The sequence below is a fragment of the Halictus rubicundus genome, unplaced genomic scaffold, assembly GCF_050948215.1.
Source record: "Halictus rubicundus isolate RS-2024b unplaced genomic scaffold, iyHalRubi1_principal scaffold0119, whole genome shotgun sequence".
Taxonomy (NCBI): Eukaryota; Metazoa; Arthropoda; class Insecta; order Hymenoptera; family Halictidae; genus Halictus; species Halictus rubicundus.
Genome location: NW_027488660.1, coordinates 619,928 through 642,747, shown reverse-complemented (window position 1 = coordinate 642,747; position 22,820 = coordinate 619,928). Strand labels below are relative to the sequence as shown.

Here is a 22,820-nt window from a genome sequence, read left to right as displayed (position 1 = left end):
ACGCGTTGACCGGACGTAATCTGCGCTTATTAAAATCGAAAAACGCAGCAGATTACATGTTTAAATGGAGAGAAGAGTCATCGTTTCGCTCGGGTCAAAGATTAATCACTCGATTGCGAATTTTAATGCGAAATAAACATCGCCTGCGTTCATTGGAAGATATACAAAGCAAAATTTCCCTTTTAAATCATTTAAGCATTTTTAGATTTTCTAAATGCATCTATACTGTTTTGCATTTTTAACACGAATCTATAAAATCCCCAGTCTTGTTAATCATTGTTCGTTTAGCCTGAGACGAATAATCCATCGAAATATAATTTTTTAAATTCGATGCTCTCAATAGGTTGATACAAAAAAACTTTGAAATTCCACGAATTTGAATATGAAGATTTTTAATCTCCCGGTCAAGTACTTTCGACAGAACGTAACGAATCCGATTTTACCGTTTCCATTCGCGGGATTGGCCAGCAGGAACGTGGTAGGGATCAGTATTGAGCCTGGCCAATAATTTCATTGGTACGTTTTCAGCGTCGCAAGAAATGAAGCGGCCTGTTATTCTTGCTTTTTCAGGTACACTGGAATTTTATCTTCGACTTTCCCTCTTTTTCTGTTCTACATTATTCCTGGTTCTGCTGGTAGCATTCACGTTCGTGTCAGCCCCACCCCCGTTTCTCTTCGCTGTTGCGTCAGAGGAATAAGCCCCAGGAGCCACCACTAGTCATTTAATCGGCCGCGAAATATCGAAAATCGTTACATTCCTCCCGTATGCTGCTTTATTTTATTTCTGCCCGCTGCGATTGTCATCGCTTGGCTACTTCGATTATACAATTACTAAATAATGTAAATCCCTTTTTACGAAGAAACGTTAAGCAACAGTTAATTAACGTTAAGCAACAGTTAATTAACGTTAAGCCACAAGGATCAGGGACAAACAGGGAAATAAAACATCACCAAACGGAAAGGGCAAATTCTTTCGCGCGACACTGGTACGCACGATTTTCTAGAGTCTCTTACACAAAATCTATGTCGTGTTGTGCACCATCCACGTGCTGTCAGCAAATACCATCCTTTTTTTCAGTCTCTTTTAAAACTCGTGGGAGACTACGTATCGTCCCTTTGACAGCGAAACTGTATGCACGCGACACCCATTTCTTCCTATCGCCGCGAACGTCAGAGATGAGAACCGCGCCAAGAGAGAAGAATTTAGGGAGAGAATTGCTCACGGCGCTCTTGATCGGCGACGTCTGATCGCCATACGTTTGATCCCTCGTGTTTTTGTCCCTTCTAGCTACGACTTATTCCTCGTTGGTCACTCATGATTTCGATTTAATCTGTGACCAATTGATACGATGATGGAAAACATGATGGAGAGAGGAATAACTAACGCGTTTCGTACCAGTGGTTGTTTTGACAACAGGCTTCATCACATGATATTGTTCAAGATGACCTCTTTTAAAATGTGGTGTCATATACGATCGGTAAAATATGTACGGATGAAAAGAGAAGTGATTAAAGTAGAACCTCGCTCGTACCACCCTCATTTATTGCAAGAACTCCTCGCCCGTTCCATACTCAGTGGCGCCAGATGAGGTGAGGAAGCACGGAATGAGTGGAAAAAGTTACCCTCTGTCTGCCAGTACCGGTCCAGCTTTCCCAGGTGGCCTTGATCAGCCACAGTGTGCGTGTGCCATGGTGTGCCGCACACAACGCTAGATCGTACAAGGTTGCAAGATTTCGGGAGGCGGCGATTTATGGCTCGATAATGCAAAGATGGGGAATGTCAGTGGTAAAAAGCGGTAGATGAAGGATAAATCTAGAGCGCTCGCCACCAGGCAGGTCCTACTTTTGCGTTGTCGAGCAACATTGTGCATCATTCGGTCGCATGATGCGTGTCAGAGAGGCGATCTGAGCACGCGTGGCCGACAACGTAAACAACGGCGCTGCCGTAGCGGGTGATTTTATATTAGGTTGGGGAAAAAGAAATCCATTATTTTGCCGGTAGATGGCTGTAATGATCGATATCTTGTAGGTTTAAGGGTCCCGCGGATAAATGCGGAACCAAGATGCAGCCTACTCTGCACAGAACCGCTGGGAGACTTTTTATCGATAGTGATAAACTCGTGTATGTTAAAGATATCCGAAATCTCGTGAGGAGTCAGGAGATTCTCTTACTACCGAGGTTCTGGGGTAAGTGCTGCGTGGTTCCTCACAGTCCTCATACCAGAAGGCACCCTCGCCTTCCCCACTCCGTGGCCAGATCCTTGGGACACAGGGCCCCACTTTCTAAGTGAAAATTAAGGGGAGTTTAGACTCTCAGCCTCTCTCGACTTTCCCTCATCTGGTTGCAGTTAAACAACCCCTCGACGGTTGACGGCGGAAAGACCCAACGTGGTCGCCTGCCATCGTCCATCGATGGTTCTGTTTTATTTCATTCGTCTTCTTTAAGGGCCTCACGTAGCTCGGGACCCCATCATAAATCCATCCGAGCTTAAGGGTCGGGTCAGCGCGGACCCCTAACTTGGCTCGCACGTGTTGATGCTAACACGGCCAGACTGACCTGCTTCACGCTCTCGGGAAGCAATGTTTCGTAATTTTAGCAGAGTTTCTCCAGTTACCAATAACAGGCAATAACAGGCAATTATAGAAATACTTTTGGACAGCGCCGCACGCCACAATATTCAAAGTGTATTACAGACGTTGCACGTCTTCACGACTAGCAGTCACCAATAACAGATAGTATTATAAAAATACTTCTCGACAGCGCCACACGCCACAATATTCAAAATGTTTTACAGACGTTCCACGTCTTCATGACTAGCAGTCACCAATAACGGATAGTATTATAAAAATACTTCTCGACAGCGCCACACGCCACAATATTCAAAATGTTTTGTTTTTAGGATGTATTATCAATATCAATCAACTTCCATACCACAACAATTCTTTTATTATATTTTGCAAAAGAGGCTATCTTCCTCTTTCCTTCTCATTACAATCACAAAATTATAATTTTTATGAACGGAGTAAAACAAACATTATTTCATATTTAACATGTCACATTGCTAACACGGTTCATTCTTGTCTTCGTCGTCGCTTGACATCTCGTCACCAGCCCATTCACCCTTCCATAATCGTAATCTATCTTTTGGCGCTACTTGGGGTCTGCCGGTTTTTCCTACAATTTCATAACGATCGTTAGGTAAGACTTTTGAAACCGTATAAGGTCCAAGGTATTTTCGATCTAATTTAGCACGGCGCGTTACTGCGGGTTTCAAAAATACCGTGTCCTGTTCGTTAAAGTTAATGTTCGTTCTTCTTGTCCTATTAAATCGTTTATTTTGTTTTTGTGCATTATCTAATATTCTATTATGGGCAATCTCTCTATCACTGAAAACGTCGATTTTCTCGTTTAAATTTGGTAAATCGGACTCTATTTGAGTTGCATCACCTGCACTTCGTTCTACGCCGAACAACAAACGACTTGGCGAAAATCCCGTCGTAGCTTGTACTGTGGTATTTAATGTCTCTTGGATTTTACTAAGTTTGCTCGGCCATTCTGTAGTTTTTAATGTTTCTACGGTTAGTAGATTGGTTACAGTCGCAACGTATCGTTCAGCTTGTCCATTTGCTCGAGGGGCGCCCGTGGCAATATAATGTATTTCCACATTTTGTTTTTTAAAAAACTGCTGCAACGGTTTGTATGTGAAATTTGTACCGCGATCTAATACTACTGTTCGTGGTCTTCCAAATAATAATAGGCGTTCCCTAAAAACTTGTAAAGTTTCTTCGCCTGTTAAAGATGTCAACGGCACAAGTTGAACGTATTTAGTAAAGGCGTCTAAAATAATCAAAACGTGCTGATAGCCTGTTTTTGTTCTAACAAACGGACCGACACAGTCGCAATGAATGGTATCGAATGGAATTGGTTTCTTTTCTATTGAATGGAGTAGACCTTGTTTGGGTCCTGTTTGGCGTTTCGCGACGATGCAGGTAAGGCAATGATCGATATACTTTTTGATGAACGCCCTCATTCTAGGGAACCAATATTTACGATTAATGCGATCAAGAACTTTATCTAACCCTATATGACAATTTTCGTCATGATACAGTCGCAACAACCCGATACGACTTCCTTTCGGTACATAGAAACGAGTGATTTCGTTATCGTTATCGTTACGCAATTTTCGACACAGCAGATTATCTTTTATCGTATAGTCACTACTTACGGAATCATTACAACGAATCCTTTCGATTATCGACTTGGTTTCCTCGTCATTCTTTTGTGCAATTTCCAACCACGATCCTTGACAAATGACATTTACGTAGCAGGCTTTATTTTTACTGGGATTTCGACTTAAATAATCTGCATATTCTATATGTTTCCCTTTACGATACTCTATAGTATAGTTGAAATCCTGCAGGTATATCCACCATCGAGCTATGCGCGGTAATAAATCTCGTTTGGTGTTAGTCGCCTTTATCGCATTACAATCGGTTACTAGCTTAAATTCTATACCTAAAAGGTAGACGCGAAAGTATTTCAACGCATTAACCACGGCCAAGGTTTCCAATTCGTAAGAGTGATAACGCGATTCTTCTACTGTCGTTCGGCGACTAAAGTAAGCCACCACTCGCAAATCTCTTTCGAATTTCTGAAACAGAACTGCTCCATAGCCTATCGCGCTCGCGTCTGTATGTAGTTCCGTTTCTTTATTAGGATCGAATGTTACCAGGCATGGTTCCGACGTAAGCTTGTCGATTACATATTTTCGTGCTGTTTCATGTTCGCTTCCCCAATTCCAGGGCTCGTTATTTTTTGTGAGTTTCGTGATACACGCTGTCCGAACAGCAAATTCGGGTATAAATTTACGGAAATACCCAGCTAAACCCATGAATTGTCGCACCTGTTTAACATTTTCGGGTACTGGTGATTCTACAAGAGCTTTAACTTTTCCCCTACCAGGTTTAATTCCTTCTGCCGACACTACTCTTCCTAAATACTCTATTTCCGTTTCAAGGAATTTACATTTTTTAATATTTAAAGAAAACCCAGCTGTGTCCAATGCGTGCAAAACCCTGTCTAATTTTTCTAATCCTTCTTCCTTTGTTATAGATGGTATTAAAATATCGTCGAGATACACTAGAGCAGTATCATATTTAAGGTTTCCTAAGGCGATATTAATTGCCCGTTGAAAGACGGCGGGAGCGTTTGCTAGACCAAACGGCATTCGAAGATATTCGAAATGACCATCAGGTGTAACAAAGGCGGTCTTGGATACGGAGTCTTCCGCGATGGCAATCTGGTGGAAGCCGGATGCCATGTCGAGAACCGTGAAATATTTGTTTTTTCCTAACCGATCTAACTGGTCATCGATTAAAGGAAGAGGGTACCGGTCTTTTACGGTTATCCGATTTAAAGCGCGATAATCTACGCACAAACGATCCTCACCGTTCTTTTTCTTCACTAGTATAATGGGGCTCGCAAAAGACGAAGTGCTTTCGCGTATTATGCCCTTTTCTAATAAGTCGTTAATTATAACGCGTACCTTTTCTCGCTCGCTAAATGACAGCCTATATGGATGGTAATTAACAATTTTACCTTCTTTCAGAGTGATGTCGAGTCGGGCGGTCTTCACCTTGTTATGAATTATATTATCGTTGTTAGACATGTGTCTATACCGGTTGAGTAGACTATTAAGTTGACTCTTTATGGGTTCATCAAGGTCCACAGCTACGCAGGCGAGGGGTTGCATCTCGCTCGTCGGTTCCTGTGGTAGCTTCGACGGGCAGCGTACGAGTCTTGAAGTCCCGTCCTCGTTGATCAGCATCTGCAAGCCTCCTTGGGATAGAATATTTTTGCCGATGATCACATCGTATGGGATGTACGAGTCCGCCACAACTAGAAGGTCCATTTCCAATGAAACATCTTCGGTCTGCACTAACGTGGTGGTCGCTCCCTTGGCCACGAACACAGCGTCTCGCAATCCTCGTACAGTTACCGTGGTTGGTTCGATTTTGCAATTCGCTCGTTTTGCAATAGACTCTTTTATGAGCGAACATGTTGCACCCGAATCGATTAAACAATTTCGAACAACACAGTCTCGGATGATGACAGGTGTCGGCTGATGCGGCATCGAATAACACGCGTTCACTTCGGGTTTTCCCTTTTGGGTCCTGTAGGTCGTTTTCGATATATTTTCGGTCGGGGATTGACCTGCATTGAATCGTTGGGCCCGTTGCTTGAGCCAGCAGGTATCTTCCTCATGTCCGCGTTTTGTGCAATAGGTGCAGGTAGCAGTATGCTTCGATGGTGGTCGAGAACTGCCGGCCGCAATTTTTTGTCTTTTAGGACAATCGCTTTGCACATGGTCCATCGAATCGCAAACAAAACATCGCTTTCCTGGACGAGAGGTGCTGTAAGGACGTTTCGAAGGATTTTTACGATGATCCTGATCCTTCGGGTCCCGGCGTCGCTTAATGTAAAGGGCTATTCCTGTTAACAGATCAGCGGTGGTTGTGTATCGTGCGTTCGTCAGTGATTGCCGAGTAGTGGAGTCCATAACACTCGCGATTACAAGCCGCACTAGTTCCATCGGTGTAAACGAAATTTTCGTCTGTGTGAAATATTTAAGTTTTGTACGGGCGTATTCCGAATAACTAGCGGCATCGTCGCTGGTATAGAGCACCGCGCGACGTAATAACTGACCAAGACGGTCTTCCGTAGTGTAGATCGAGCACAAATCTTGGCGAAAAATCGTCCATGTTCGTGGGTTTCCCCGCCACGTACGGTACCATTCTTTGGCCGAACCCGTTAACGCGTGCGTTGCACTACACAATCGTTGCGTCGATGTAAGGTCCTTCGTGATTTCTTCCACCATATCACACCACGTGTCCGCACTTTCACCAAGTTCTTCACCACTGAATGTCGGTATGGCTTCTATCGGATGTTGCAGAGGTCGACTTAGCACACTTACTTCACTCGCGACGCGTTCTTCCTCTAATTTTTGAATGCGCTTTAGCAAGTATTCGATAGTCGTATCTTCATTCGGATGGTCAGCCATAGCGAATACTATTTAAGAATTCTTCGCGTACCGGTTAAAATCAGTGTGCGCGCGTAGTATTAAGTGAACAACTCGTTCACACGTATCCCGCTTCTGATGTTAAAGATATCCGAAATCTCGTGAGGAGTCAGGAGATTCTCTTACTACCGAGGTTCTGGGGTAAGTGCTGCGTGGTTCCTCACAGTCCTCATACCAGAAGGCACCCTCGCCTTCCCCACTCCGTGGCCAGATCCTTGGGACACAGGGCCCCACTTTCTAAGTGAAAATTAAGGGGAGTTTAGACTCTCAGCCTCTCTCGACTTTCCCTCATCTGGTTGCAGTTAAACAACCCCTCGACGGTTGACGGCGGAAAGACCCAACGTGGTCGCCTGCCATCGTCCATCGATGGTTCTGTTTTATTTCATTCGTCTTCTTTAAGGGCCTCACGTAGCTCGGGACCCCATCATAAATCCATCCGAGCTTAAGGGTCGGGTCAGCGCGGACCCCTAACTTGGCTCGCACGTGTTGATGCTAACATGTATGTAACAGAACAACTTGTAGCGTGGCCAGTTGACCACGCGAACATAGCTAGATACATATATATAGCATCGATTAATGGCGCGGAGAGGGAAATTTAAATATAAGATGCAATCGCGTATTTAATACATATGTATTCTATTTGGACGCGATAGTTTAGAGTAGGTAAAGAAAGACCGGGAGAGTTCCATAGAGATCCTTGACGAAATTCGAGTCGGCGAGACTAATTGAGGAATTTAGAGAAAGTCACGCAGCCTCTTAGAGTAGCTTCTCCAATTCAACATAAATTAGGGATAGTCGAAGTCCGGAATCAGTTAAGGACAAGAGGTCATAAATTCTCAGTCAAGGACCTCTTGGAACTCCCTCGGACCTCTCGCTCGTTCGGTCCCACATGGCCCCACGTCCCTTGTTTTGGCGGGGCTTCACCCTTATGCGTACCCCACTCCCGTGCGTGCGCTATTAAGATCCATCCACTGCCAATCACCATCAAGCAGCAACCGGAAGACGAGTGATCCGACGAATCAACGCCTAGCCAGAAGATCCCAATTTTCCTATTGGCTAAGGAAGCGAGAAGGAAGAAGCTAAAAAAGGGATTCGAAGCTCCAGGACGACACAGAACTCATTATAGAACCGAGGGAGTTACATCTCTAAGAATTTCCAAATAAATCTTTAACAATTATTTTCGCCATTCTACTCTGTGTACGAAGTTATTTGTGAACCTCCACGAGCAGAGCGCTCCAGCGCTCCACGGGCACCCGAACCCACAACAAAAATCCCCATCCCACCACACTGCGACGCAACAAACTTTATTCGACTTCACTTCGAGAGCGTAGGATCGAGACGTCTGTCTCGATCGAGAGTCCGGCAGCGAGAGAGTACATAGGCGGTTCTCTCGCCTGCACTGCCCGAGGTTGAGAGTGCCAACCTCGTCGGAGCATATTCTCTAGGCGCGTGCCTAGGGGAATGGCGCGGCAGCGCCAATATCCCTACACACTCCCCCCCGAGTGTATACGACATTTAAATTAACCGCTGTTTTAACAAGGAGAAGTGTAATACATACTGCATGCACTTACAATTTTCTTTTTGTAATTTTACTCGCTTCGGCAGCGAACGTAACGCGCTTTTTATTTGCATACGTGCGGATCGTGCTGCTTCCCGAAACGGCTGCAGGGTCGCTGGCAGCTTCTAAGTTCGATTCGCGAACTGCGTACGCGGGTTTTACATTTTCAACAGATACCGAACGCGGTTTACAATTGACCTCGATTTCGATGACTCTGTCGTTGACGCGTTTTAAGACTTTATGCGGTCCCGTGTATGGACGTTCAAGCGATTTCTTGAGAGTGCCTGCAGCGAATGCGACGTAGTTGCGTACGCTTAAAATTTCTTAACGTTTCTTACAGCTAAGATACGCGAGGACTATGTACAAGTTATGACTAAGTACGCGATAAGGTACGCAGCGCGGTGCGCTGGCTCGCGACGGAGGTGCGCTGGGAAAATGTTTCCAGGACCTCGCGGAGATAACGCGCGGTTTGCACGGGGTTGTGGCGCAAGAATTTCGATCGGGGTTGATCTAAACCATTCTTTTGCCATTTTGACATGTGCGCGGCGCGTGCGCGTGTCGCGGCAGACGCGTGTGTGTGACGCGTGTGCGTGGGCGCGGCGCGTATGTGTGCGCGTGTTCGCGGCGAACGCGTGTGTGTGACGCGGCGCATGTGTGTGCGCGGCGCGTGCGGACGCGTGTGTGTGACGCGGCGCATGTGTGTGCGCGGCGCGTGCGGACGCGTGTGTGTGACGCAGCGCATGTGTGTGCGCGGCGCGTGCGGACGCGTGTGTGTGACGCGGCGCATGTGTGTGCGCGGCGCGTGCGGACGCGTGCGTGTGGCGCGAGAATTTCGATCGCTAACAATCTAAGATTCTCTTGCCATTACTGAAATGTGCGCAGTCGCGTGCGTGCGCGTGTGTGCGTGTGTACGCTTGTGTACGCGGCGCGAGTGTAGCGCGTGTGCGCGTGTGTACGACCATTGTTGCTTGATTATGAATCCTTGCCGCGGAAGGATGACTCGACTTGGGCGAACCAAAGTGCCGGATCTTCTTTGAAGAAATCGGGCACTTTTGGTTGCCGGTATGAATCTACGCGACCCTGTAACCGCGCATGAAGGAGTTCATCCTGAGTGAGCTGCGCGGGGGTAGTCATTTTGCGCGATTTCGCGAACACGCGTGTGTTTGGACCGGCAGCAAATTATTCGTAACGCGCGCTCTGCGCAGACGTACGCAGTTTCGCAAGGGCACGGCGCGACGCGGTAAACATGAACTACCTGGTGTCGTAGCGGTCACGCGAGTCGACGGGGGAATCGACACGGCATAAACACAACAACGCGAAGGTCGCGAAACGGTCGAATCAACAGGTATACGAAAATGGCTTCGTAGATTATTTTCGCCACGAGGTACCGCGCGGCGATCACGATCGTTTACAATAATGAGGCGAAATTTCGCATAATCGGAACGATACCTGTCGGCGCACGCATGGTTGGGTTCGTCGATAGACTGGCTGCAATGTGATGCTCGTCAAGGCGCCGGTGGTCGGTGGCTTCACGCAATTAGCGGAACTCCAGCAAGCTCGTCCTCTGTAGACGTCCAGGATGGCATCCGATGTGCAGTGTTCGACCTCGTGCAGCGAGCGGATAGCTCGCCGCCTGGAACCGGCAACGGCAGCGTGCAGCGAGCGGATTGCTCGCCGCCAGGAACCAGCAACGGCAGCGTGCAGCGAGCGGATTGCTCGCCGCCAGGAACCAGCAACGGCAGCGTGCAGCGAGCGGATTGCTCGCCGCCAGGAACCAGCAACGGCAGCGTGCAGCGAGCGGATTGCCCGCCGCCAGGAACCGGCAATCTCTTCCTGGTGGTCTCCGTGAAAACGTGCACCTGTTTCCGGGCACTTGCAGCGTGGTTCTTGATTTCCAGATCACGTCGGGGTCACCAGTTGTAGGTTTAAGGGTCCCGCGGATAAATGCGGAACCAAGATGCAGCCTACTCTGCACAGAACCGCTGGGAGACTTTTTATCGATAGTGATAAACTCGTGTATGTAACAGAACAACTTTATTCGACTTCACTTCGAGAGCGTAGGATCGAGACGTCTGTCTCGATCGAGAGTCCGGCAGCGAGAGAGTACATAGGCGGTTCTCTCGCCTGCATTGCCCGAGGTTGAGAGTGCCAACCTCGTCGGAGCATATTCTCTAGGCGCGTGCCTAGGGGAATGGCGCGGCAGCGCCAATATCCCTACAATCTCGTAAAGTATCGATCAAACAATTTCAGATTTATGCTCGTTGGAAAGGTGATATTTTGCACTAAAAAAATTCTATTTGCTGTTTTTTGTTTGGTCCATTCAGTTGTGAGTTACAGGGTGTTAAAAATGGAAGTCAACAAAGAGAAAATTCGGTACATTTTACAGTTTTTCTTTGATAAAGGCGAAAATGCAAGCCAGGCGGCTGAGATTGTGAATGGTGTTTATGGTGCCGATACTGTAACAGCCAATTACGTGCAATTTTGGTTTCGTCGATTCCGTTCAGGTATTTTTTTTTCTTTTTTTTTTTTTGTCAACAACTGGACCGTTTGAAGCTAGCGATTGACCAGAAACGGCCAGAATTGGCCAACAGGAAAGGTGTTGTTTTCCATCAGGACAACGCCAGGCCACACACGTCTATAGTGACTCGCAAGAAACTCCGGGAGCTTGGTTGGGAAGTTTTGATGCATCCACCATATAGTCCGGACCTGGCACCAAACGATTGCCATCTTTTCCTTGCATTGCAAAACTTCCTTAGTGATAAGAAATTGGCATCAAGAGAAGATTGTGAAAATCATTTACTAGAGTTTTTCGCCAATAGGGACCAAGACTTCTATGAGAGAGGCATTATGAAACTACCTTTAAAATGGCAACCAATTATAGAACAAAACGGTGCATATTTGACCCCAATCGGACAATCCGAAACATGTTAAATAAAGTCTTGAAGTTAACGTAAAAGTAATGGATTTCTTTTTCCCCAACCTAATATATTCCTTTATATTATACTCCGGTTCAGTGTACAGTCGTAAAAATGTGTTTTCGCAAAATTGTTTATAATGTTGAAAATTAACGTTAAACTTCGTTAAATAGTTTTTGAAAGGAATGGATATATAAATATTGTATAATATTGATATGTATTTTATACCAACATCCTGTCATTCGGTACTGTGCAAATATACAGGGTGTCCCAGTTATTTCCGGCCAAACTTTGCCAGCGTGTTCTACACGCAAAAGTAAGAAAAAATGTTATATGACCATATGCTCTTCAATGTTTTATTTAGGAATTATAACTAATAAAAGTTTATAACTATTATAATTAACTAACAAAAGTTTATGAAGCACAAATTAACACTCGTGAGCAATTAGTACAGAGGATTACAGACGCATTTGCTGCGATTAGAGAAAATGAAGAAGAAATTAGTAATACGATTGGGTCAATTTTTGTTAGATGCCAATCTTGTATTCGTAATAACGGACGTCATTTTGAAATATTAACTCGTTAATAAAACGTTAATAAAAAATGTCGATATCAACTGCTTCAGAAAGTAAACATAAGCGTTTATATAAACACAAATAGAGATATTCATAATACGTTCGTACGCTGTGTCGACGAAATGAAAGTTCATTATCATTTTGTATTATAGTTCTAACTCCTTAATAAAACATTTAAGAGCATATGTTCATATAACATTTTTTTCTTACTTTTGTGTGTAGAACACGCTGGCAATGTTTGGCCGGAAAAAACTGGGACACCCTGTAGGTGATAAGATTTAAAATTTTAATTTTAAAGGGATCTAAGGTCTACGTTCAACACTCGTCATACATTCTGTTTAGTTAATATTTTAATGTTTGTAAAAACTTTACCGATTTTCATCTCGAAATCTTTTTTCAATTTGCAATTATTGACTCTTCTCCGTGGATAACAGTCGATCTTTTATACGATGGTCCAAAATCATGCTAACTACCAAATAATTCGTAGTGGCAGCAAAGTTAAATCTACTTCCTAGCTCGACAATTAACACAATTATATAACGAAATTTTTCCAGAGTTTTCATTACATGTCATCCAGTAAATTAATCTATCTAGTTTGGCAGAAAAGCTGAAGTCGTTTGGTCGATTTATAAAAAAAAGTTATTCTGATTTAAAGTGTCTGCCATCAATTATGATACTGACTGTATAATGTATAACGAGAAGCGGCCGAACGTTTCTCGCTAAGCAACCTGCGCTATCTCCATGTTTATAATTGTGCAGTGTGAAAATGGTTTACTGCCTTTTTGGTTCGTTATCTCGACCATTTCTTCTAAAAAGTGTACTTCCGTACAATGGGACAGTAGGGCTCTCATCAGCGACCTAAGGTTTATGACCGGCTCGCCTGCATGCGCCCACTTCGGTCATCCGCTCTGGGTATTTGATCTACATGCACGCGTATGCGTTTCGCTCTTTCCTCCCCATCGAGTCACTAGCTAGTTATTCATTATCGAAAAATATAAAAGTCTAAGGCAATCTATTCTCAGGTTAGTTAGCCCAGATTCTGTTAAACAGTTTTTCTCAGCTTACCAGAATTCAGTCTTTTGACCTTTGGTGCGAGTACCAGTGTGGCGGCCTGTGCAAAGAGCACGCCGACGAACCGCCAGCATACATTGTAGACGCGGCGGCGACCTCGTATAAATACATATCAATATTATACAATATTTATATATCCATTCCTTTCAAAAACTATTTAACGAAGTTTAACGTTAATTTTCAACATTATAAACAATTTTGCGACAACAACACATTTTTACGATAGGGAAGGACAGAGAGTAAGCGTGGACTGTATGGTATTAAATAATATATTATAACAGGAGGTGAGTTTTATACAAACGGCAAGATGATAAGGCCGTAGATCAAGCGAGCCAAGGACGACGGGTAGCGGATTTGATATTTTGGAATATGGGAAATGATGGGCCACGCGACAGGTATGACATCAGACGTAAACAGAAGGTTTACGTCTGCGTTCGTTCACCCGGTCCCGGCCTCGAGCTCGAGCAGCTGAGCTATTGTCAACGCTGGGACACGGTCGCACCGAGGCCGTTCTTATAAGGATGCCATAAACTTTTTGCCTGGTGTTACGTCCCGCGGCTCGCGTTTGGTTTTCTTCCTTCCCCCCTTTTGGGATCGCGAGATTTACCGCGGATCAAGACGCTAATTACCCGACTTCGGTCCACGCGGCGCGTACGTCCGTCGTATGACTCGGGATTCGCGATATAATGGCAAGTCCGGCACTTGTCAGCGCTGCCCTATCGTCTCGCTGCTGCCGTTGCCGGGGAGTTAGTTTATGGCCTTGGTCACACCGCTGGCGTTCACCTTCGCGTACAGCTTCTTCCTCGGGTCGCGGGCAGGTATTCGGGTGACGTTGTGGATGACTGGTGGAAGGGTGATTGGCACCAGATCGTAACGTGGGCCAGTAGGGATGACCTGTGTGCGTGTATGCACAGGGACCCTGACTTCCTTTTGTGACTGTGGCTGCTGCTGCTGGGCAGGAGCTGGAGCTGGACCGGCGACGACTCGTATTCTCGCGGAACACACGGTTTCGCGGATTATACGCGGAGCGGAATAGATGCCGACGTACGGACTGAAGTGATAGTTGGACACGTCGGATTCGTACTCGCGAGCTAACCGCTTTAATTGATATTTCCGTCCGGCGCGGCGCGGCATGAAGAGCTTTTAGAACAACCACGAATTTACGATGCACTGTCTATTCATTCGGGAATCTTCCGTTATCGTGCCGAGACTGCCTGGTGGGCTCAGACACACGCTAAGGGAAAGATTCAGTCTTATTTCGCGAGAAATTCCGTTCTTGCGTCGAGACAGCCTGGTGGGCTCAGACACGCAATCAGGGAACTTATTGATGATATTTTAATTATTATGTCACGATGCTCTTCACTTCGCGTAGAACCGGAATGGGAATAATAAACACTGAGTTTAATAATAATACTTGTTTAATACGTGAAAAGGATAATACAAAGGTATAAGCAAACTAAAGATATAATTAATACGCGTGATACTGGTTAATGATATAAGCGGTAAAATACAATATGGAAGTAGTAGAAACTATAAGACGCTTGATATAGTAACGCTTTGGAACGAAATCGCAAGATGTGAGCGCGACTGAAGGGCGATCAAGCGCGAGCTTGCGTTTTTCTAGGGGCTACACGGACCTTCTTCGCTCGGGGTCCGTGTGGGGCGAGTGTGACGCAACCGGGTATCAAGGTGGGGTTCGCTAGTACCTGACGACGTACTGTCGAGCGTCTTGGCGCGCTCGCGGATGGAAATGATGGGGAAGTAATAACTTATAATTAACTTATTTTCTACCTTAACCTATGATGCGTCGCGGGTGACGTCATCAACAACACGTCGGTCGTCCGACGTGACACTGGTAATCCACATAAGAACTGTGGTTGCCCGAAACGATTTTTGCGTTACCGGAGTTGCCGGTAATGCCTGCAATGATTTCGAACAACATTAAACAGCCAGAAATAATAAATTTAACAGTGAATTGCGTACGATAAATTAATGCGTGCGAATATTCATGGCTTAAAAGTTATTCTGTATCTCGTGTTCTATAATTTATTTTTACTAAATAATTAGATGGCAAGATGGTCAAGGGAGTCCTTGTCGACGTAGTTGGCGAAAGGAATTGTTATAAACATTGACCAATTAGAAGTAATCAATTTACCAGTAAATTGTGTTCGATAAATTAATACCCCGGCCTACTCTTGCCTACTTTCGAGTTGACCAGGGATTCTCCAGAGCTGCACTGGACGTCACTGACCAGCCTTGGTCTACCTTTAGCTAGCTTAAGGTGGACCAATGGTCATTTAACACTTCCCTGGTCCACCTTAAGCTAGCTCGGGGTGGGCTTCTTGGAAACGGCGAGGTCCTTGGAAGCTTTCACCGCTCACCTTGGTCAACTTTCAGCAGCTCTTTGGAGGTAACAATTCAAATATATACTTTTTGTTTTGGAATAAGTGTTCATTCAACGATTCATTGCGTTGGGACTTTTCAAAAGTTTCTCTTCTTGAAATTATATTATATTATATTTTTGACATAAAATTGGTATTCCTCCGATCGGTGGTTCCTCAGGGGCTCACTCACGGGTGGGGCCCGTGGGTGAGTACAGGTATTAGCGAACGCGAAGCGTCCCGAGCTTGTAGGTCGTTGCGTTCCAATTTCGTTCGATTTATTTTTGATTGGAATTATTCGTCGTTCGAATTGAAAATTACTTCCGAAGTTTCAAAAGTTCTTATTCTAAAATGGATTATTCCTAATAAACAATTTTGCGACAACACATTTGTCGAGGCTAGCAACAAGAACTAATTTATGACACGGACGATGACTTTCTTTTTGGGTTTGTCGAACCGGTTGACAGTTGGTTTGCACATGTTTAGGAATCATGCAGCAATTTCAAGGGTTTCTCCGGTACCTTCGACGTGCCATAAATTGTAGCCTCGACCGGTGATGGCCAGGGTGAAGGTAATGGTTTTTTACGGGTACCGACGAACCTCTGACCTGGCGTCACTCGGCACGGTTGTCTTTGCCGTCCACTTCCTACGAAGGGGAAGACTTTCCTCACTTCCACCCTTTACGCAGATAAGGGTGCAAGGGAGGAAGAATCGGGCCTTCTCCGACTCGGAATCAGTTTGCGACAAGCAGAACAATTTTGGAAGCCTTCGCGTTCGGTCACTTAGCGCAAGACCAACGGGGTCTCTCGGATTCACGGCACGGGCTGGAAACATTTGTACAGTTACTTAATAAACTCTGTGGTCACCAACCAACAACTCTTTTTTCCCACATCGGTGTGGGTGGTCCTTCGAAAGAAAACTCGGCGCACGTCACGTGCTATACGCAGCGAAGACCACGCGAAACGGTCGCGAAGTTCGACGCAACAACATTTTTACGACTGTACACTGAACGGAGTATAATATAAAGGAATATATAAAATCCCGTTCTTTACAGATCACATCTAGTTATTTACATAAATGTAGGAAATAGTTGTTATTGCATAATTATTTCCAATAAGGGTTATACAAATTCTGAATCAACATTACTCATTGCTCATTATATCCATTTCCCTATCAAAATATATAATAAAACATCGCAAACATTTAGCATTCTCAATATACTAAAATGCTTGATAATATCGATGTGCTGATCTTCCCGCTGTAACTCGCATTATGTCATTTTACGCCTGATTTTATTTCGAGCCGCTCTCTTCGGTGCGAGCCGTTCGCTTCGTTGCAAGCCGCTCGCATCGGTGCGGGTAGCTCGCATCGGTGCTGATACTCGACTCGACTCGCACAATCGAGCCGAGCTAAGCTCGGCTTGCATTTTCGGGTACTCGCACTCGTACTTCGGTTTGCGTGAGACCGAACAGATTTTTTGCCGCCTTGGCACCACTGTGCGACGCGTCGTTGGCCTTCTGTTTCTTACTCCAGCCAAAATCTATACTAGAGGGTGGTAGAAAACGCCGGTATCTTTCGAGCGACACATTCTCCCGTAAGGCTGGCAGCTTTGTAAATATCTCGTCGTTGCCTCCGTGTAGAATGGAGGGTATGAAATCGCCTTCCTGGACGGCCATTAATCTAACAAATTCATTCGTTGATGTCCGGTTCTCGAAAAATTAACTGAATTAACAATTACTACGCTTGTTGGGACCGTCTATCATTATGTAAATTAAAATATCTGCTAAACTAATCATTTTTTAATCACTTTTTTGAAATATACAAACACGGATAAATTCGCGTGGGTTGGCACGAAAATATCCTGTTGTGCAATGGCGAGACATGATTTTTCCGTTGCATCAATTTGTAACGGTTGCGTTTTCCTTACGCGAGCGGTTAATCGCGAGAGGAAGGAATTCTGTCCTCTCCTGGATTTGCTCAGCGGCCAGGGTCGGCGGAGAGGACAGCGGGTGAAATAAACGTAGGCGGTTTTAGCAAAAGATGTGTTTTATTGTCGGCGGCCTCTTGCCCCGGTTAGTGACGACGGTTCCCGGCTGGCGGGCTCCGGTACGACGGCTGGCTGTAAGCAGCACGAGAAACGACAAGTTAACCTAATCTTACTTTAATCTAACCTAATATATACGTGGTAAAATTACGACGAAACGCGGAGCGAGCGGAGTTCGCTAATATGACGGTAACGCGAAGCGAGCAGGATTCGCTTGTACGGCGGTAACGCGGAGCGATCGGGACTCGCTATTTTACGGCGGAAACGCGGAGCGATCAGGATTCGCTGGTACGGCGGAACGCGGAGCGATCAGGATTCGCTGGTACGGCGGGAACGCGGAGCGATCAGGATTCGCTGTTACGGCGGAACGCGGAGCGATCAGGATTCGCTGGTACGGCGGGAACGCGGCGGAACGCGGAGCGATCAGGATTCGCTGGTACGGCGGGAACGCGGCGGAACGCGGAGCGATCAGGATTCGCTATTTTTACGGTGTTTCCGATCCGGTGGATTTCCGGGATTCCGGGTCTACGGCTGGTCGGTGGGAACCACCGCGGCTCGGCGAGATGATAGTGAATTGACGTTTCCTCGCTGATGGCCGAGCGCACGGTGGCCGCGAATTTACTCCGACTCCGGACCGACGGGACGCCCCACTCGTCGTCCCCGAATCGGATCGCGGTGGGGGTCGCTCGCACCCAGGCGAGCCCAGAGAACGAGCTTCACGTCACCAACGTCGTAGCTCGTGCAAGACGAGCTCCGAACGCGGCTGCGATCCGATGAGGACTGCCACGAATGTGACGCGACGCCTGGTCGCGGACCGGTGAGCGAATTTCGCAGGATCGGCGGAAAGGAATCGGGTAGGGGGGAGAGAGCTGGAGCGCGCGACGAGTAGTAGCGCCCGGAGACACTGCTCTCGTCCGTCTGCTCACTCGAGACCTCCTCGCGGTACTGGTGTCGCTCGCACACGGAAGAAGCCGTAGTACGGGTCCCACCAAGCACCAGCGTGTTCGCACACACACACGGAAGAAGCCGTAGTATGCGTGTTCACACGCGGCTGCGAGTGGCCAAGAGCTTGGGATGATCCCCGTTGAGCAGCTCCAAGCCAACTCCGAACTAAACGCGTTCTGCTCCGGTATTTATGCAGAAAGCGCGGATCACGGAGAGCGCGCCGTCTCGCGAAATGTTCGCGAAGCGGCGGCGTGCTCCGATTGGTTCGCGCTCGGGACGGTTGCGGATTGGCTCGCACTAAGGTCCGCTGTGCGAGCTCGCGACGGAACGCGGATTTCGCCGTTTCGTCGCAAATTTTGATAAAGTCGATGATCTTCGCAGCTCGTGGAGATTTATATAACGATCGTTAAAGAGATCGTTGAGGGATGTGCTTTGCACATACGATTTTCGAGATTAAAAATAGTATGTGTAGACTGCGGGTTTGTATGCGTCCATAGTATTTATACATTTCAATTCGATGTAAAGATAAAATATGGGATCCGCTTCCAGCATTGAGTTTCAAGACCCCAAGGGATCAATTTTCGAGTATCCGATTTCCCGAAATTCCGTGTATTTAATTCCATAGTATCTCGTTGCAAATTCAAAATTCGTTCCAAGGTAGCTCTTAAACTGATTCACGATATTTTGTTACTTTTTAGTTCATTTTACATTTTACATTTCAAGGAGACGTCAATAATCCTGCAACTGAAGCACCGTATTTTTTAGAATGGCGCAATGCTCGAAAAGATACAATTTTCCATGTAATTCACGTACCCCGTTATACACGACGGTATTTTACTTTTTACCTATCTGCTTGTTAAACAGCAATTGTTTGGCTGTTGCGGATAGAGGCGTGCATGCGCGCCTTCCACCTTGGGAGCGGGTGTGCGGAATGTGCGACGCACATTTGAACGTGTTAATTGGATATGAATTTGAAATTTCGTATGTAGTTGTCTGCGCATTAGATATAGTCATATGCGTATTGCATAGGACATAAGCGTAGTAAAGGCGTGCGAATCTCGGCGGCGGAAATGCAACGACACAGCTGTCGGAATGCATGGTCAAGCCAAGCGAGTAAAGGTAGACGCAATGCGTCTACCTTAGGCCGCTAAAAACCTCAACAAGTGGAGGGAATATTCCCGGATATGAAGGTTTAACGAGCACGGGGAGAACCGAAGAGTCCACGCGGGGCCGTCGGGCTACTGGAAGAAGCCACGAGATTCGCTAAGCGCATGAGGAGGAAAACGGATGTTTAGGAAATCTATAGGAAGGAAAAACAAAGAGTGTAGAACAGATCGAACCCTCATTGAAATCCGCAGGTATGCGACGACATGCCGGGGTTCCGCAAAAAAGAGATATAAAGTTTTCGGGTGATAAGGCGACCGCTCGCAAAAGGCCGCGGTTTTATTGGATTATATGGACCAATGGAGGGGTCTCAATTATTGAAAATCCTCGGGCTAACGAAGAAGGGCTCGAGCTGCGTCCTCAGTATTGCGTCAGCTAGGAACGAGACGACAACGATATTTGTACCCGAACATTGGCATTGCGAGCTCAAATATCGGATTTCGCCGACGAACGTTGGATAATTTATTGGAACACTGAAAATATTGGTACGGCGAAACGTTTAATGTAATATTTGCATTGTACCATGTACATATAGACAGCTCTAAATCAAGTGGACCAGTAAGGACGAAATAAACCGACATGCGCGATCAATACAGCACGAAACGATTGTAAACAACTGTAACTGAACAAGTGAGTGAAGTATATTAAAAAAAGCTTTTCATTGATAATTCTGCTACGTCTGTCGAGAAGCGATACTAAAACTACTACTACTTCCTCAAGAAAGTGTATTCCCGTGTTCGTTTCAACGGGTATGAACACTCGGCGAAATGTCAATGTATATGTACATAGTTAACGTACTGACGTTACTGTTGCTATAAACGCCATTTCTCGCGGGTCCAATGCGTATTTTCTCTTCGCGCGTGTCCTGAGGTTCCGATTAATGCAAATGACTGAAAAAATGACCTCGGCAAAGAGCCTTCGCCTATACTATCCATTTCTCGAGTAGAAAATATCTGTCTTTCGGAATGTTTATGAAATCAAAATTTGTACAGCTTCAAAGAAGTCGTTCGAATATAAAATACCAGAGGTGAACAATGTTAACGAAACTTTTAATTTTCAACGAATTTTTGTGCTTTTTATCGGAAAAATTCAATTTTCGTTCTTCCTCGCTTCTACAATCGCGAACAACGCTCTGTTTCTGACACCTGGCTTGATTCACCGTCAAGCATCAATTTGCGAACGTAGCAAACTATATTAAAACTCAATTCTTTCGCAAATGATCATGGGACTTCGCGAGATTGGAAATAAAATAAAAATCGCGTTCACAACAAATGACGCATTTGTTTCATCGCGTTTTGTCTATAATCGTGTGGATGGTCTATTTGCCCGTTGACCGGGCGTAGTCTGTGCTTATTAAAATCGAAAAATCAACAGATTACACGTTTATGTAGAGAGAAGAGTCATCGAGTCGCTCGGGCGACATATTAATCAATAGATTGCTTGCGTTCGTTGAAAAATACACAGACCAAATTTATTTCCCTTTTAAATCGCTTAAGCGTTTTTAGATTTTCTAAATGCTTCTACACTGTTTTGCGTTTGATCCATCCATTTTTAACATGAATTGTTTGAGATTGGCGCGTGCGGACGCCATAATGCCTCACCGTTCTCAACCGCGTGACCGCCAATCACTGAGCGTCCCGCGTACACGCGCTAGAACACCGACAAACAGCGTCTGTTATCGAGGCTCGCGCGGGCGAAAACTCTCAAGCGTGATTCGCGGAATGTAGGCTCGATCCTTCTGGAATGTTCTCGAAGTCCAAAACGGAAACATCTGTGCGTGACGAACTTCCCGAAGGATCGAGATAATAAAACCGAGAGAGAACCGTTACTCGCTCTCTTTTCTGAAAACTCAGTCAGCTGTGCGTTACGTAACGAGAGGCAAAAATCAAGATCGATCGAATTTCATACTTTTATTAGATTTCTTCTACCTTTGTCTGACAAACTGAAACATTACAGTGTACAATACAGTTAATTTATTGCAAATCTGCCTTCCATTTAATTCAGTTATACAGTCCACTTGTTCCACTTTCACTCAGCATACAGTCATACCATTCCAGTTACACACTCATCAACACTCTTTCAATTCTCCTCGCGCGTTCCATTGCATTTTTCATTGTTTCCTGCGAATCTTTCCGAGCAAGGAAAGAAACGAAACATGAATCCATAAAATCCTCAGTCTTGTTAATTATTGTTCGTTTAGCCTGGGATGAATAATTCTTCAAAATATAATTTTTTAAATTCGATGCTCTCATTCGGCTGATGAAAAAACTTTTAAATTCCGCGAATTTGAATGTGAAGATATTTAATCTTCCGATCAAGGAATTTCGACGGAACATAACGACTAAGAGTTTACTGTTTCCGTAGGGATCAGTATCAGGCGTGGCCAATAATTTCATTGGTACGTTTTCAGCGACGCAAGGAAAGAGTCGGATTGTTATTCCATGTTTCCCTCTTCAACCCTCGCTCCTCTTCGCTGTTACGTCAGAATAAAAAGTTACAGGAGCCACGGCTCGATCACTGGTCATTTAATTGGCCGTGAAATATCGAAAATGGTTGCATCCCTCCTGTATGCCGATTTATTTTATTTTATTTCTGCCGGCTGCGATTTCTGCCCCCGTCACTTGACTGCTTCAACGTGCGATTATAGAATTAATAAATAATAATATAAATCCGTTTTTCCGAAGAAACGTTAAGCAACAGTATCCGCTTTGTATTTTCCACATTTCGTCACAGGTGAGGAGAGTTGTTCTTGTGGGTGACCACAATAAATGAGTCGTGGATTGGACAAAGAGATTAATAATAGTTTAATCAACAGATATAGGATTGAATAGATACAATTACACGTTATTCCACAACCTCTCGCCGGCACGTGGTTCGCACGACGGTTACTCTCTCTCTCTCTCTCTTGTTGCTCTTACTCTCAGTACTCTCACTCTCTCGCGTTCTACCGATGCGTGTTCTGTCGCGTCTCGCGGTGGTCTATCTCTCGCTCTCCCGGTTCTTGCTCGCTACGTGCTTAAACATAAACATTACAGTATATAGAGCGACATTCGCACAGCGTGTTTTCAATATACAACCTAATGGTTTA

The 22,820-nt window shown here is 45.4% G+C and overlaps 1 protein-coding gene and 1 long non-coding RNA gene across 2 annotated transcripts in view; one reads left to right on the top strand and one right to left on the bottom strand.

Moving 5' to 3' along the window:
* Nucleotides 1–3,062: 3,062 nt before the first annotated feature.
* LOC143363763 (uncharacterized) lies at nt 3,063–7,208 on the bottom strand. The gene is made up of 4 exons (XM_076804302.1): nt 6,068–7,208; nt 4,238–5,839; nt 3,716–3,838; nt 3,063–3,175 (listed from the first exon to the last, which is right to left on the bottom strand). The coding sequence occupies exons 1-4, from the start codon at nt 7,059–7,061 to the stop codon at nt 3,063–3,065; spliced, it is 2,832 nt and encodes a 943-aa protein (XP_076660417.1). The 5' UTR covers nt 7,062–7,208.
* An 8,224-nt stretch (nt 7,209–15,432) lies between these two features.
* LOC143363758 (uncharacterized) overlaps nt 15,433–22,820 on the top strand; it is a 254,301-nt gene continuing 246,913 nt past the window's right edge. The window contains exon 1 of the long non-coding RNA XR_013083905.1: nt 15,433–15,479. This is a non-coding gene — a long non-coding RNA (uncharacterized LOC143363758). The remainder of the gene's footprint in view (nt 15,480–22,820) is intronic.

Coding starts and splice junctions, on each gene's coding strand:
- LOC143363763 (XM_076804302.1), bottom strand. CDS start 7,061: ATGGCTGACCATCCGAATGAAGATACGACTATCGAATACTTGCTAAAG. Junction 3,839..4,237: donor GATAATCGAAAGGATTCGTT/GTAATGATTCCG, acceptor TGATTATTTTAG/ACGCCTTTACTAAATACGTT. Junction 3,176..3,715: donor AACAGTAGTATTAGATCGCG/GTACAAATTTCA, acceptor ATGAAATTGTAG/GAAAAACCGGCAGACCCCAA.